The following is a 16,941-nucleotide window of genomic DNA, read 5'->3' as shown; positions in this document are numbered from 1 at the left end:
CAGTTCAATTCAGTTCAGTTCAGTTCAGATTCGATAGCTATACTTTCATAAATATTTAATAAGGGTAAAAAACAATTTCATTACAGTTGCAAAATTTGCTTGTTATCAGGTGCCGCCATGCATTGTTTATGCACGCTCCAAATGCGAAAATACTATCGTTTTCAGTCAAAACAAGGCCGTAAAATATCATGAAGAGAGCAAAGAGCTCAATATATAACTAGAAGACAGTATGGTCGAGCGAAATTTCATTTTGAATTTTCGCTTTACCAAAAAAAGGCGAATTAAAATAAACTATTCGATATTTATTATTGGCATAAAGTTGCGAGATTACAAAGTTTGTTTGGAAGATAGAATACTGAAATTTAAAAAAATATGCACCCTTAATAAAATTATACACCCGTAGAACAACAAGCTAAAAACATGAAAATCAAGACTAAATTTTCTATTCGTTATTGTTATAGATCTTCTAGACTCTAATGGATAACGACGCCATATTTAATCACAATGTATTATGGTCCACTATGCAGATGAAAGTAAATGCGTAGTTGTTGGTCATACAAGCATTGGTGAGTGTTTTTTTAGTACGGAACCCGTACGACTTAAACAACTGTCTGTCAGCTTATATACGGCAACAACAACACAGAGCAAACAATTACCTGACCACAATTGACTACTATACTAAGATGGCTTAGAAACAGTCTACTTTATTGAAATCTTTAGAAAAATCTCATTTTGATGAAAAAACCCCGCAGTTTAATTACAATCAGCTACTTTGAGAGCAGCTAAATTTACAAAAAAATCAAGGCATTCAAGCGGGTTTTTTCACCAAAGGTTCTCCACCGTTGAATCATTTATTCATGATTGGAATAATCATCACCATCCCCGATAGGCGGCTGTGCTTCCTGTCCAGGTTTTCGCTCGAAAGTACTGTATGCTGGATTCTCGAAGTGCTGGATACGACTTAATTGCAGCGTCTCGGTACCACCCGATGTGTCGTATAGAGGATTCGCAGAAATCTGCAACTCGTCCTCATTCTCATCGAAGCCATATATGGGATTCATTTCTCCGCCCCCATTGGTCGAGACGTGATCACGAGACAAGCCGTCACGATAATGTTTGTCGCCCTCTTCCGGTAAATTCACGTCAACGTATCGCTCGCAATTTCGCGAAGTTTTCTGAGCGTTCAGCCGCCGAGATTTTTTGGCGTAGCAAACGTAAAGCACGACAAATACTAACATGGCCGCACCTAAACCACCAAGCAAGTAAATCGACCACCGGGGTAATACGCTTGAATGGTTAGGACTATACAAATTTCCTAGACTTGCATTTTGACTTTTACATTTCAGTTCTTCTACATTCTTGACGGTCGGGCAGAGGTAGTTTCTAAAGCGGAAATTGTTGGATGTATAGTATGCATATAGTTCGAGCTTCCCGGAGCAATTCATACTTCGATGAAGAGAACAAATGAACCCGGTTCTAGAGAGAGCCTTCTTTCCAACTCTGGCGATCATGGACACTGAGATGTTCCGAGCGTTGATAGTAACATCGTCCAGAATGCTCACATCACTCAAATTGTAATCGCCTTCCTGGTTGAAACTTTTGGCGTATGTATACCAAACTTGAATAACCTTTTTCAGCCAATCTTCGAGTTCGATTCTCATCGCGGCGATGACTTCAACGTCGTGGATGCTGACCCCTCCTTCTTTTAAAATTTTCAGTAGATCCTTATCAAAGTACAGCTTGATCAAGTTTTCACCGCCAAAGCAATCGTCGCTGCTTTCTGGGACTTCTTCTTCGTTGGAGTTTCCATTTTCACGCCCTTCCGATTCCTTTCTACGAGTTTTCCCCTCGTTGGAATTTAATGGCCACGGGACATAAATCTGTTCATCCGGGCATTTGTCTTCGTTTTCTCCCACAAAACGCTCGCATCGCGAGCCCATGTAGCCCGCATTGCATTTGCACTCATACGATCCTAAAGAAGAAATATTAACAATAGGATATTGATGTCCATGCGTTCGTTCATTAGACTTCAGCGAAGGCTTCCAGTAATACTTTTGTGAACAACGTGCTAAACAACTGGCCTAAAATAGACAAAAACACTTCTCGGCGTTCCGTTTTAATATTATATTAATCGACCTGGCGAAGGTCCTTAGTTCGAAACGTCAAGAAGTGTCCATTTCAGGCAGATGTTATGTGTATGGTTGTTACGCTTCTCCTTGCCCGTAGTTTGACTAAATTGCCCAAATTCTATTAAAAATATTAATACAGATTAATACATTCAGTCCTCAATTAAGACTGAAGGCCTACCGATATGATCGATGCATTCACCGTACGGATGACAAGGTTGAGAAAGACAATCGTCGATGTTTGTTTCACAAAGCCAATCCGTGAATCCTCTATCGCAATCACACGTTATGTTATTAATCCCGTCTGTACACGTGCTATGTCCTTCATTACAACTGTAATTGAAGTTCCCTGCTTCGCATTCATTAATATTATGGCCGCAACGAGTACCATTATACCCGGCCGGGCAATTGCAACTGAAAGTCAAAACATGATCGTGACACGTTGCATCGTTTATACAAGCATCACACCGCTTTGCACCCCGTTCACACGCAAGGCATTCCGTTGCGTTTCGTTCGCACGCAAGACACTCCGTTCCCTTCTTCTCGCAGGCAAGACAGGCGGATTTATTTACATGATCACAGGCAGGACAAATCGTTACATCTTCACCTTCGCAATATTCAGAACTCAAGCAATCATCGATGTTGATGCATTTGTATCCGTCTCCTTCGAAGCCGTCCAGACATGCGCACGAGTATGTGAAGCCATCAATCCTACCACAACTTGCGTTTACACTGCAGTTGTTCACCGGGAGACATGGATCGACTCTGGAGACGTGGACAAAAACACTACCATTGAACGACTTCGGCGGTTCGCCATTGTCCGAAACTTGAACTAACACTGTGTAACTCGAACTGATATCATAATTTCGGAATGGCTTACTCAATATCAGGTATGATTTATGCAATTCAAATTTACGTTGCTTTACTCCGAATTTAGTCAAAATCGGAGGATCGAAGGTGACGTTATACGGTTCCTTGACAATCTCAAAAGGAGTTCCGCTCGATATCAAAGTGTATTCCAGCACTTGCCACTTCTCTGGGTTATTGCAGACCAGTTCGCTGATGTTCGTACCTACTTTCGCAGTTTCTTTGAATGTGATGTCCCCAGGACTTAAATGAATCTCATTCGCGCCTTCGTTAACTTCGTTCACGGTGATATTGAGATTCTTGGTCAATGATAACCTTGGCTGGCCGTCGTCTGTTGCTTTGATTGATACATTTATGAAAGGAGAATCCAGTTTTTCGTAGTCAAGTTTTGCTTTTGAGATCACCTTCAAACTCGCGTTCCTTGTAACCTTAAATAAACATTGGATTATGGTTCTCATTACCAAAACACGGAAACAGAAGTTCATCTTTTGTGATTTGATTTGGAACCTATCTTCGGCTCAGAAAACTAAATTATGTCATTTTGTTCTATTAGCTATTCCATGAGTAAAATTTACATCGATTTCAACTCTTAAGTTCGTACCTATCCTCAGTTTGAACAGCCAAACCGAAAACACCCTTACAACTTACATTGAATGTCTCTTCAAATTGCCCGATGACTTGGAATGAACAAGTTTGCTCACGATCAGGATCTTCGCACATCAAATCTCCGAGTGAATAACCAACATAAGCGATCTCGTCCACAGCGAATGTGCCGTTTAAGTACAAATTAACGGGCGCCTCATTTACATCTGTTATAATGATTGTGAATGTTTCTGACCTCGATAATGGTGGATCACCGCTGTCCGAGCAGTTCACTTTTACTAAACCAAAAAAAACAAATAATTTAGTTTCAAACAGGATTCCATAAGAGGCTTTTACTTTTATTCTAGCAACGTTTCGAACGGTTAACGGTCCGTCTTCAGGCTATACCACTTGTTAAATGTTGACGTGTCCATTGTTTAATAAGTTGTATAGCCTGAAGACGGACAGTTAAACTGTTCGAAAAGCTAAAATAAAAGTAGAATGATAGAGATATATAGTATTCTTACAAATTTGCAAATGTAGAGCTTTCTTACTTTAAAACTTACTTGAAATCGTACTGTTTCTTTCATGATTAATTACCGAGCCTTTCTTCACACAAAGAGACCAGTTCTGATCAGGTGTTTCATCCATGATAAATAACTCTGAATCTTCAACAACACAAATGTGGGTCTGGCCAATATCATCATCGAGGACCTCGAATACGATAGCAGTCTTTCCTTGTGTGTTCTCGTCCAGTGATAAGTTCGACAGATTTCTGATTTCGTAGGGTTCGTCGTTCACATCGAGTATTTTCACTGTTATATTTTCCTAAAACAGCCATAGAATTCTATAAAACGGGCTTTCCATCAAAAATCTGGTCAGTGAGCGAAAAAGGTTTGAGAAAGCGAGTTTTTAAGGGGAATTTCTTCGACATGCTGTAATGTCGCAGGTGTCGTGTTTTATACCTGGATAGACATCGTTGGATTTCCATTGTCAGTGGATCGAACGAGAATTACAATTTCAGCTTGTATTTCAAAGTCCAAGCGATCTGATTCTTTCACTAGCAGCTTGCCTTCGCTGATGCGAAATGTTACTGGAATACACAAAGATCTCACATTAATTACAGTTGAACTGTTGTAATAGAGAGAAAGTTATTAGATTCGATGTTAAGAGTTCAAAGACTCAACTTACAGTTATAGTCAAGCAAGGTGTAGTTGTGAGTGTCGTGTTGATCAGGGTCATCTGTTATAAAGTTTCCAACAACAGTGCCATTTATGGCGTTTTCATTCACTCCCGACGAATTGAATCTCATGGCGACTGGTTTGTCGTTCATATCAAGAATCTGAAAAAGGATTAAATTAAACATACTAATAATTAATCTTTGTTTTGATCGATATACTTGTATTAACTGAAGGATTTGTAAACAGGCTTGGCGACGGTTGCATGGGAGTAAATACCTTAATTTTAAATTGTTTGGTTTGGTTCAGAGATGGTATCCCATCATCCTTGGCGACGACGCTAATCGAATAACTATTCTTCTCTTCATAATCGAAAACTGCTGATGTCAGCAAGCTGTTACCGTTGATGAAAAATTTGGACGAGTCCCCACTTTTGTCGGTAAATTCGAACCGTATTTTCTGCAAAACAGAAATTAAATTGAAAATTTCGTCGATCTAATCGACGTAGTGCAACATCTGAATAAAAATTGGCGAGAGTACGAACGTCTTTAGCGTCCTGGTCCAAAGCAACCAGGGTGCCGACCAATGTTAGGTTCGGCTGATTTTCTTGAACGGATTCACCATTTAATATCGTTAGATTGTAAGGTGCTTCGTTGACGTCTGTTAAGAGAACTCGAAACGATCGATAGATGTAAAAAGTTGAATTGCTAGTTTGAGTGCAGTTGACCTGAAGGAACAAAGAAAATTAAAATAAAATATAAATAAAACAAAAATATAAACATCACACCTTAATGAATTTAACGAGGATATTGGGTGAATATTTTGTGTGATTTAATCATTAGCGACAATAATACTAAAATCCCCATACAGCCTAGTTTGCATTCGGTTGTAATAAAACAACTAAATACATGGCCAGATGCATGGAACTTAAACTTGATTGATAGACATTTTGTGAATGTTTACCTTCACAGAAAATTCCGACTGTGTTTCGAAATCTAAGTCAGCTTTTGACACAACCAATTGTATTTGTGATACCTAAAAAGATGACGGTGCATGAATAGCTTAATACATTTTTTCTTCTATCTTTCTTGCGTTTGTTTCGGCGGTGTGCAGTAAAATTGGCACAAATACGGAAATTTTAGCCTGGCACAAATATGGAAATTTCAAACCAACGTACTTTGAAAGGAACGTTGTTTACAACGTGACAAGTGTAAAAATGTTTTTCTTCATTGACGTTGTCGGGATCTGAAACATTAAGATTTCCTACCAACGAATCCACGGCGCTGTTCTCTTCTATCTGTAATACGTATTCATTTTAGTTTGAAAATAATATTGCAATAATTAAAATTAAATGACAAAATACCATAAAACTTGCCATATTCTACATGAAGTACCATGTACCGATCAACTTAAAACTATGTACCTTGCCGTACATGTATTAAACTATATACCAACTACAGTATATACCATAGTATACCATATGCTATATATCATATAACAATATACCTTGAAGCTAGATTTACGCTACGTGCACGATCATGAAATTTTTTGCCGCGTATTCGCTGCACTAGTAGACTCTTTTTATATTCACCGGTGACACGGTTTATATCTTTTAATTATTATTCGCGAACATCACGCGAGACCACACGCGAAGAAAAAATGGCGGGAGCAGTGTTGTTGTTTGCGTGAAATCAAGAAATGGCCGATTTTGACGAGGAAACAAACCATATTCTCGACAAGACAGACACAGAAAACACAAAAAAGTTGAAGTAATCTTAAAATATGTTCGACGGTAATTTATCTTACGCCTTGTGTCAGTACATTTACCGGTTTTTAGAAATATTTTTACGAAGCGTTGCCAATTGTATGTGTGGCTATTAAATTTACAAGCTTAGAATATTTTTTTGGTATAATATATCATTTCGGGAAATATTTCGTCGAGTTCCTGTCACTCTGGGTGCATAAATGATAAGTACAGCTATAGAGTGTCTTACCAAATAGAAAGATATAACATAATACGTTAAAAACGTTTTTTGTGCTTGCATGAGCACAAGTATTATTATAATACTCCCTTCAATACCTTGTTCTTATCAAGCGTGAGGTCATTTGGTGCTTCGTTGACATCGAGGACATCGAGGGTAAACGTTTTGTTAAAGGTGAATTGTGGATACCCGTTGTCTTCAGTCATGATCTCCAATTTGAACCCCGTAACAGCCTCGTAATCGATATAAGAAGCGACTGTTAGCTTTCCTGATATTGGATCTAACTTGAATGCTTTTTGATAACCAGAAATACTAAAGAGAGAAGATTTTAAAATTTACTTTTCCCAAATGATGTGTAAAATATAAAAACAGTCTTTATAAAAACAGTCTTACATGTTTGATCTAGGGCCAAAAGCAGTGATGCTCTTTATGAAATATCGATGTGTTTGACTGACGTCTTGATCCACTGCAGTGAATACTGTAACAGATGAGCCGAGGTCACTGTTTTCAAAAACAGCTAACGGTACGCTTATCGAAATATCGGTCGGGCGGTCATTAGTGTCCTTTATGGTAATTCTAAAGTCCTGAGTTAAATTCAGACCTAGAGAAAAGACGTAAGAAGTCATTGCTTGTTGCCTGTTCAACGGCTATTTTACCATAATTTTGGGATCTTTGGCTTTATGGCATATCCTGTGTTGCAGGGCTTCAGACTCAGAGTACTAAATAGGAAGTCAAAGAGATAAGAACATAATTTAATTTTTTTTCCAATCATGTCTTCTTTTGAACCCTTCACCACTGAGCTTGGAGGACGTTCGCCAAGGAGGACGCTGCTTGTCCGTTTAGCAAGGCTGACTTCAATTTTATGAAGATCAACTTTGCCACTAAGATTACTTTGAAATCTTTATTAATGTCAAATCTTACCTCCTTGATCAACAGTGTTAATTACTAAATGCCACAAGCTTCTGCTCTCGTAATCCAAACTTGAGTACGTCTTGAGTTGACTTCCATTAATATAAAACATATTTTCCTCGCTTGCTGATACCAAGAAATACTTGAACGACTGGGCTTTATCCGGGTCTATGGTATTTAATTCCCCTACGAGCAAAGGACCCCCGTTTTCTGAAACCACCTTGTTCGACAGCTTTATCTGTTCTGGCCTTTCATTGATGTCGAGAACTTGAATGTCGAATGATTTTTGTATAGTCAAAGGCTTCGAACCAGAATCGAGGCATCTTATTATAATACCGTGTGTAGTTGATTGTTCGTAGTTAAGGTCGCCCGAGGAGACTAGTAACGAGTTTTGGATATTAAAGCGATCTTGGGCCGAGTCGACGAGTTGGCATTTGTGCGTCTGCCAGACACCCTTTGTTCCGCGGTTGTCAGGGTCGTCAATGGTGATATTAGCGACCAGAGTTCCGCTTTGGCTGTTTTCATTGATGGTTAAACCGCTGAGAATGATATTACTGGGAGGTTCATTCACGTCTTCGACCTAATAGAGAAAATATCAATATAATAAATATATGCGTTATGACTTTGTTTGAGGACAGTGCATGTTTTCGATTGGCCAATAAGCCAGTAGGCCAATCGGCATTCATCTAGCCTACCCGACAGCCATCTCCTTCCCTTCTGCCTGCCAATTTAAAGGTGATGCCTTCAATTAACATGATTACGACATACCTCAATAGTTAAGTTCTGTTTGACACTCTTCGGAGGGTAGCCGTTATCTGTAGACATGATTACAATCCTAAATTCCTGTTTCTCTTCATAATTTAGATTCGCTCCCTGTGACGTATACAGCTTGTTTCCTTTTATGGTAAACCTCGTACTTCCTTTGAGAGTGTAGACGTGAGACTGGGAAACATCTTCATCTGTAGTCACCAGCTCACCGATCAGTTTATTGTTCGCGTTCTCCCTTACCCGACCGGTCAAAGAACCCTGTATGGTCACATTTTCCGGTTGGTCATTTCTATCCAGCAAAGTGATCGTGAAATTACTGACACGTGAGTGGTTGCCATCTGAGACCTCGACAATTATTTCATGGGAGGGTATGTCTTCGTAGTTTAGATGACCACTGACCACAAGTTTGCATGTACATATTGTTTTAATATTTAGGTTTGAAGTGTCATTATGGCAGCTTATGGTACTTGTATCAACAGAAAAACGCCCACCTGGACGAACAGAAAAACATGTTTAGCAAGTCGTGCTAATTTCGGCAGAACAAGAAGAAAAACAAGCGGAGAGAAGTATAGAGGTAAGGGGAGGGGAGTACGAGGGGTAAAACTCGGGGCAAGTAATGAGCGGTGGGCGTGAGAGTAGGAAAAAATGAAGAGAATGAAGGTGAAGGAATAGGGAAAAGTAGGGAAAAAAGTAGAGAAAAGTCTACCAGCGTCATCATTCAGTGTGTACATCAAATTCTGTCCAGCGTCATGATCTAGAGAAACCAAAGTTCCCACAACCGTGTCCATTGCAGAATTTTCGTTAATCGTCGCGTGGTCGTCGGAATACGATTGTTGACCGTCAGTTGACGTTAAACTTGTGTTCACCGGAGCTTCGTTAACATTCTTGATGATGATCGTGAATTTCTTTTTCATCTGAAAAAAGGTCGCGATAATTTGTATGGAAAAATTATCAAATGCATCACAAACCATGTTTGCAGCAACGTTCGCAAAGAAATATTCGTTTTGAATTTTTCAAGAATTATTTTTTCGCCACACTTTTTGCACACTTCAGCTTTTTGAGGAAGAGTTAAAAATAAATCTCGAAAAAAATGACTCAACTATTGCGGGCTAAATATGTAATTGTAAATATTATCCTTCCACTAGGGTTTATAACTGTCAGTTTAATTCTTCAGTTAATTTATACACTTGCTTTCTATTCTAAGTTTAAAAGTTGTGTGTAGTTCTCAGTGTAAACTCGCACTTTCTTCATATTTTAAACTACTACATCATGAGTACTAGCTACAGTTCAAATACACTCCCTCTTACCGATTTTGGAGGAACACCATTGTCTGTTACCTTCACAGTAACATGCACAGTGCTGGATTTCTCGTGGTCTACGGGCTTTGCTACGTGCAATCGACCGTTTGTCTCGACCCCGAACAGACCCCGACCTCCCTGCACTAAAGTATAGCTCATCGAGTTCTTGTCCTCGTCGGAGGCCGTGAAATAGCCGACGGTAGTATTCAATACGACATTCTCTTTTACCCAATACTTTGACAGCGCCAGATCACGTGGTTGATCGTTGACGTCATCAAGGGTTATATTAATTCCCATCGTTAATTGCTGCGGAGGCGTCCCGTCATCCGTCGCGCGTACAAGTATTGTGTAAAAGTTGTCCGCGCCTTCGTAATTCAGGAGACAACTTTTCCCGCCATGCAGCAGGCAGCCAGTGTTTGAGATGGCTACCCTGATTTCGGAGTTGTTAACCAGTTTGAATCTACCAAAAGCGCTGTCTAGTAAAGTAAATTGATGAACTTGGCCAAAGTCTTCATCGGTTGCACGAAGTTTACCAACCAGCTGTCCTTCATCGGAATTTTCTTTGATATTCTTGGGTGAGAGATTAATATTTGATGGACGCTCGTTCACGTCTAGAATCAGAAGAAAGAATATTGTCCATTTGGAAATGGCAATTAACCCTAGCGGTTGTATTTTAAGGCAATCTGTACGAGATTATGAATCAAGACTCTCATATTCAGAGTGTTGTTTACTGACCTTGTACTGAAATGACAAAACTGCGCTTGACACTCAAGGGAGGTGTTCCAGTATCACGAGACTCGATGGTAATGTTCCACAATGATGCAACTTCATAATCCAAGGTTCGCGTGGTGATCAAAGTGTCGTTATGGTGAATTTGGAACGGTAAATCTACGCCTGGATCTGCGATTAGCTGATATTGGAAACTCTGTCTGGTACTGACGATGTTATTGTCTGGATCGATCGTGGAGATTGTGGCTAAAATACAGAATGCTGAATTCAATCCAAGGCTTAAAAAAGGAGGTAAAATCAGAGAAAAATAATTGACAGAATAGCATGACGAATCGGTATAATAAGACATTGATAAAGACTGGCAATCAAAATTAAGGACCTCATTGCCTGAGGTCTAAAAGTATAAGGCCCAATAAGGAATGCTACACTTGACTGTAACAGTTTTTCAGTGAGTTGAATATTACAGGGCTTAGTACAGAAATTGAAAAAGATGAGTTTTATAATTTTTTCTCCAGTCTCAACGGAGTAAATCAGACCTGTAAATGGTCACAGGACATTGAATATGGGTGCGGAAAAAAGAAGAAAGACGAAAAGAACGAAGTATAGACATTGCAATCATTCACTTTATGAAGGAAAACAAGCACTTACCAATGACAGCTTTGTCGCGATTCTCCAGAACCGTCAAACCTGACAGAACAATGTCACTTGGCGCTTCGTTAATGTCCCTTACAATCGCAGTAAAATCTTGAACAAGTTTCAACGTAGGAGACCCACTATCTGTGCACTCTATGGAAACATTGTAAATAAAAGGTGTTGTTTCATAATCAAACGCCATGCTGCTCACCAAACGCCCAGAATCGATCTTAAACTTATTGTGATTAGCCACGACGCATTGATGGGTTTGTCTTGGGGTGACGATGTTATCGGGATCATTGACAGTGACGTTGGATATCACAGTCCCGGGGGGTGAGTTTTCAAATATTTCTGTACTTGAAAGCTCAATGAGCGTTGGTGCTTCGTTAACGTCCGCCACAAGGATCGTAAAATTTCGCGAAATCCCATATGCTGGTTCTCCATTATCAACTGATGTCACTGTGAGAATGTACTTCGATTTTTTCTCATAGTTCAAATATCTCCCTTGGCTAACATAGATTCGCGTTCCGTTCACCTGAAACAACCCTGCGTAATCATCCAGCAAATCATATTTCCACTGCTGTGAACCATCTTCGTCGCTCGTTTGCAGTTTCCCAACTAACGCCCCGTCGGAGTTTTCGGGGACAACCGCTGACACACCTCCCCCCAGAGTGATGCTCGTGGGCGCATCATTGGAGTCCAATACATTGATGACAAATTTTTGCACAGAGAATAACCCGAAATTGTCTGTAACACGCACAGTTATCGAACGAACAGCATTTAACTCATAGTTCAGGGGTTTAGATAGCAACAGTCCTGTCGTACATCTTGTTTTGTTCTGGTCTTTTAAAATTGATTGGCAAATCGCAGCCGAAGAGCCCAACGAGAATTCACCTTGGGAATCATCGTCCAGTGAAAACTTGAGATCTTGATTTGCGTCCGTGTCTATAGCTAGCAACGTTCCCACAAGGCTTCCGGTTGTTGTGTTTTCAAACACTTCTGGAGCCTGGGCCCCTGTAAATTTCACTGCAATGGGAGCCTCGTTAATGTTAAGAACTTCTATAGTGAAGTTTTCTGCCAGCTGTAAAAGAAGCAATGGATTAAACGGAGTACAAAGTACAAACTCAAAGTACTGCATCAAAGTTCTTGTGAACTGATACGCAGAGTGCATCAAACAAAATCAACTGATCTTTTGTATATAATCTAATCGATCTATTTGTTGACATATACCATCTCGGGGGCGATCTATATCTTGTTTTAAAGCTTGTTGCTTTTTTCCCTTCGAAACTAAAGTGCTTCCTTGTAACTTTAGAAAAAGCAATTTTTAAAAATCATGCCTTTCCCAAACCACTTCATCAAATTTAAAAGGTAATGATGATATACTGAATTGCTAAGCTTTTGATATGAATTTTGCAAACAATAAATCCTGCCACCCTTTTGTTTACTGAAATTCGTATTTTATGCCAGGATTACAGTTTGTTTCTTATAATGAAGTTGAAACCCTTTTGCTTTCAATTGGTTGCTTGGAAAAAACATAAACTTGTTCATTTAAGAATCATCCCTGAACAATTACCTTCAATGCATTATAGCCATTATCCATAACAGCCACCCTAATGACGTGCCTCTTATCAGCTTCGTGGTCGAGTGATTTTGCTGTCACCAACTTATTACCAAGCAAGGCAAATCTCCCTTCATCGGTATCAACCAATGAGAAGCTCAGATTTTGTCCGGTATCCTCGTCATGTGCTGTAAAAGAACCAATCACAGTTCCCAAAGTTGCATTTTCGTATATCGTGTTTTTGTCCAACCTGAGGTCTCTTGGTCTATCGTTGTCATCAGTGATGTAGATGATGAACGTTTGGTCAAAATGTTTTACAGGATTTCCATTATCTGTTGTTCTGATGGAGACGTTAAAGCGTGCTTGAGCCTCATAGTTCAGCCGACATAAGCTACCTCCAAATTGAAGACAAAGTGTGTTTGATACTGCCACCTTTAACGAGAATAAACCAATGTTAAAAGTTCGAGATTCAGACTAAAATTTGTAATTATCTGACTTTCTGAAAATACCTTCACTGAATGTCCTTCAATCTTGAAACGACCGCCAGCAGTATCCAGGAGATTGTACGTATGCCACTGGCCAATATCTTCGTCACTTGTTGCCAGGTTACCAACAACGACATCGACATCACTGTTTTCCCTAATTTGAGCGTTTGATAACTACACAAATAAAAAGAACGGCCGCAGTTTTTTGAAGTTTGCTACAGATCAGAGGGCTTTCGTATAACAATGTTGTTGAACTTTAGATAGACTTTGGTAGCCAACATTGGCCAATTAATATGATTTATCTTGCAGTTTACTATGAATTTAACCGCTCAAAGTGTGGTCCATAAATTTGTTAGAAGCAAGACTTAAGAAAGGGGTGTATTTCTCACCTGGATTGCGAATGGTCGGTCATTGACATTCATAACATCCACCACAAGGCGTTCATCGCGATAGAGTGATGGCTTCCCGCTATCTCGGGCCCGCACTGAAACAGTCCAAGACTTTGAATTCTCGTAATTCAGACTTCTAGTTGTTCTCAATACATTGCCATTGATCACGAAAGGACTGGCCCCAAACGCATTCAGAAAATAGTTAAAGCTCTGTTTTGATTGGTTGTTGGCGTTATCCGGATCTTGCGTGGAAAGAATACCAACTACCACTGATCCGTTATTCTCTTGAATTTGGGAATTCGACAGAGCCACCATTATTGGCGCCTCATTTACATCGTCCACGATTACATCGAAATCAGCTTCCTTTTTTAGCCCATACGGATCGGAACAAAGGACACTAATATTGTGCGAGCTAGCTTGTTCGTAATCGAGGGAGTTTACAGTCTGGATAAGGGAATTCTGACCGTTTTTAAGGACAATCTGGAATTTTCCTTGGGCCGAGTTTGTTAGCAGGCAAACATGAGACTGCTTTTGGGGATAATTACCAGAGTTATCAGGATCTTGGATGGTAAAATTACCAATAACAGTTCCGGAGGGGCTATTCTCCTGGACGTTCGCATTACTGATTGTTACGCTTACAGGAGCTTCGTTTTGATCTATCACGTGAACAATAAATGATTGGGTCGATGACGTCAACGCAGGAGATCCATCATCAGTAGATGTTACCATGACAACATATTTGTGTTTCTGTTCGTAATCTAACGCATCTTTGAGATACAAAAATCGATTTCTTCGAACTTCAAAAATGTCTGAGTTGCTAAGCAGATTATAATGGTGATTCTGGTTTTTATCCTCGTCGGTAGTCACCAGTTCCCCAATGAGCACAGTCCGGCTGTTTTCAACAACGTTAGCTTCCAGACTCCCTGAGATAGTCACATTGCTCGGCCGATCGTTGTTATCAAGAACAGTGATGTTAAACATTCGTACTATGAACTTGCCATGTTGATCTGTTACACGGACAGTGATTTTTAAACTTGTGGTAACTTCATAATTCAATGATCCTTTCACCTTTAATTGAGCTGTACATTTGGTAATGGTCTTTTTCGGGTGTGTACAAGCCGCTGGTGTTACCGCGAAGGACTGGAAAGGATTGATATCCAGAGTGAAAATGAGATTCTGTGAAACTTCATCATCTATAGCTTCTAAGGACCCCACCACTGCATTGACAGTCGCGTTTTCATTGACTTGGGCCTGGTCTCGTGGGAACGACAACTGACCACCTTTGTCAGTAAGATGGACACTGACTGGGGGCTCATGTGCGTTTAATACTTCAATCATAAATGTCTTTTTCATCTTAATAAATAAAGAAAATATGGAAAGGCATTCAGTCGTTAGTTTTCGAAGTATAATCAGTTTAGTGTATAAATGCAACTCGTCTTTAAATAGATATTAGTCCACCCCTATTCCTTTCGAAAAGCAATATGGCGATACCGACCTGTTTCACAGGTGTTCCATCGTCTTTCACAACGGCCGTTATAAAATGATTTGTGTTTGTCTCGTAATCTGTTGCCAAAACTTTTGTCAAGATTCCATCTGAACTCACAGCAAATCGTCCTTGGTCATTGTCAGATAAAGTGTAAGTCAAATGCTGTCCAGAATCTTCGTTGTTCGCTGAAAATCTTCCGATTACAGTTCCTATTTTTGCAGTCTCTTTTACGGTGTTTCCACTTAGGCTCAATTCTCTTGGCTGGTCGTTTACATCGATGAGGTTAATTGTGAAAGTTGCATTTATCGATAAAACTGGGTTCCCGTTATCAGCACTTCGTACAGTGATCTGGTGGCTTGGTTTTGCCTCGTAATTCAGTTTACAAAAATCTCCACCCTTCGCAAGGCAATTGCTATTGCTTATAGCGACCTAAATTATAAGTTTAAAATATGCGTTTCAATTGCAAATGGTAATGGTTTTCTGAGTGTTACTGAGTTTACCTTTTTTAAACTAGGATTGAATTTACTAATACTAGCATGACCAATCTACAATAACAATTTCTGTAAGTTTTCAGACCGCTAGTCTGTTTCAGCGTTTCTGCTTTCAGCGTTTCAGTCTGTTTCAGCGCTGTCTAGTACTTACTGCTTTGCAACCAATTTCTACTAATACTAGCCTGATTAGACGACTTCGTACTGCTTTTAAAACTAACCCAATGTAAGTCATTGTTGTGCTGCCAATCCAACCATTGCTATGGTAGCTAATACTAGCCTGACTACTTCTAGGTATTGCCTACATATGGAGGCAGCTATCTACATTTCTTCCCACCTTAAGAGATCTCCCGTCAATTTTAAAGCGTCCAGCCGCTGAGTCAATCAAAGTGTAAGAATGTGTTTGAGAGTTGTCTTCGTCTGTGGTTGATAACAAGCCCACGACAGCGTCGAGGTCTGAATTTTCTGTTATTTGACGATTTGATAACTGCAACACAAAGTGAAAGATTTGGTGGTAAATTCTTGCCAGGTAAGAACTCAAGCCAAAGAGGCTTGTATTTACCAACTAAAGCTAGGTAATTATCCTACCTGAACAGAGGTTGGTCTTTCGTTGATATCAGTTAAGGTGACTGTTATCACTTGGTTTATAAACAAGGAAGGATTGCCATTGTCTGTGCTTCGAATTTTCAAGTCATATCTATATAACACAGTTTGTATTGTAAACGAAATTCTCATCTTCTCAAAAATATATTACTGTAAAGAGCATTTTAACTAATTTTCATACGCTCTCTCCAGCTGTTGTACCCCACGGTAAAATAAAAAAATCAAAATTCAATACATGATAGGTTTCCTCGTACCGTTTGTTCATCGTCTCATAGTTCAGAATGACAGTAGTGTACAATTTATTTCCTCTGATGGTGAACTTTGCCTCTCCCCCGGATATTAAGGTATACGTGTGTGAATCCCGGGGATTTGGATCCAATGAAGTCAAGGCTCCAACGAGTGTATCACGAGGACTGTTCTCTGAGATGCTGTGAGATCCTGATAGAAGAATCTGAAAAATAATCTTGAAATTTTAGTCCTTTTTAAAACAAAGGGATAACTGTTAATGAATAAAATCGAACATTTTTGCTGAAAGATGGGGTCCGCCACAGTACATTGAATTTTTCTAAAATTTTTGGCAAACTTTTAATTGCGTACAAGCAGCTTTTTAGCAGCTTTGAAAACTGCACTAGTCTAATCCTTGGATTTCCTAAATCAACCAACCAGCAACCGTGATTCAATTCACTTTTTCGACTAGTTTCATAATAGAGTGAAAGGTCATCAAAAGAAATTACCCGCGTGGGTGGATCATTGATTCTCCGACAATATGTTGCAGCTGAAAAGCTCCAAGTGCCAGCCGTCGTACACGTGACACTGCGGACGCCTTTCAAGGCGTAAGTACTGGGGCAGAGTAATGAACA

The 16,941-nt window shown here is 39.6% G+C and overlaps 1 protein-coding gene across 1 annotated transcript; it reads right to left on the bottom strand.

Moving 5' to 3' along the window:
* Positions 1-851: 851 nt before the first annotated feature.
* LOC114522731 (protocadherin Fat 4-like) lies at positions 852-16,490 on the bottom strand. The gene is made up of 25 exons (XM_028543473.1): positions 16,336-16,490; positions 16,067-16,175; positions 15,816-15,965; positions 15,000-15,419; positions 13,505-14,857; positions 13,140-13,289; positions 12,646-13,062; positions 11,088-12,153; positions 10,446-10,685; positions 9,720-10,321; positions 9,119-9,326; positions 8,413-8,903; positions 7,657-8,224; positions 7,129-7,336; positions 6,834-7,047; positions 5,931-6,050; positions 5,717-5,788; positions 5,298-5,480; positions 5,033-5,212; positions 4,767-4,917; positions 4,541-4,668; positions 4,142-4,403; positions 3,642-3,874; positions 2,308-3,421; positions 852-1,972 (listed from the first exon to the last, which is right to left on the bottom strand). Exons 1-25 carry the CDS (start codon positions 16,344-16,346, stop codon positions 852-854), a joined length of 9,771 nt encoding a protein of 3,256 aa, XP_028399274.1. The 5' UTR covers positions 16,347-16,490.
* Positions 16,491-16,941: the final 451 nt, after the last annotated feature.

The sequence above is a fragment of the Dendronephthya gigantea genome, unplaced genomic scaffold (genome assembly GCF_004324835.1).
Source record: "Dendronephthya gigantea isolate DGI-Jeju-01 unplaced genomic scaffold, DenGig_1.0 000023F, whole genome shotgun sequence".
Lineage (NCBI taxonomy): Eukaryota > Metazoa > Cnidaria > Anthozoa > Malacalcyonacea > Nephtheidae > Dendronephthya > Dendronephthya gigantea.
The sequence above is the reverse complement of the archived record's forward strand: the minus strand, read 5'-3'. Positions and strand labels throughout refer to the sequence as shown.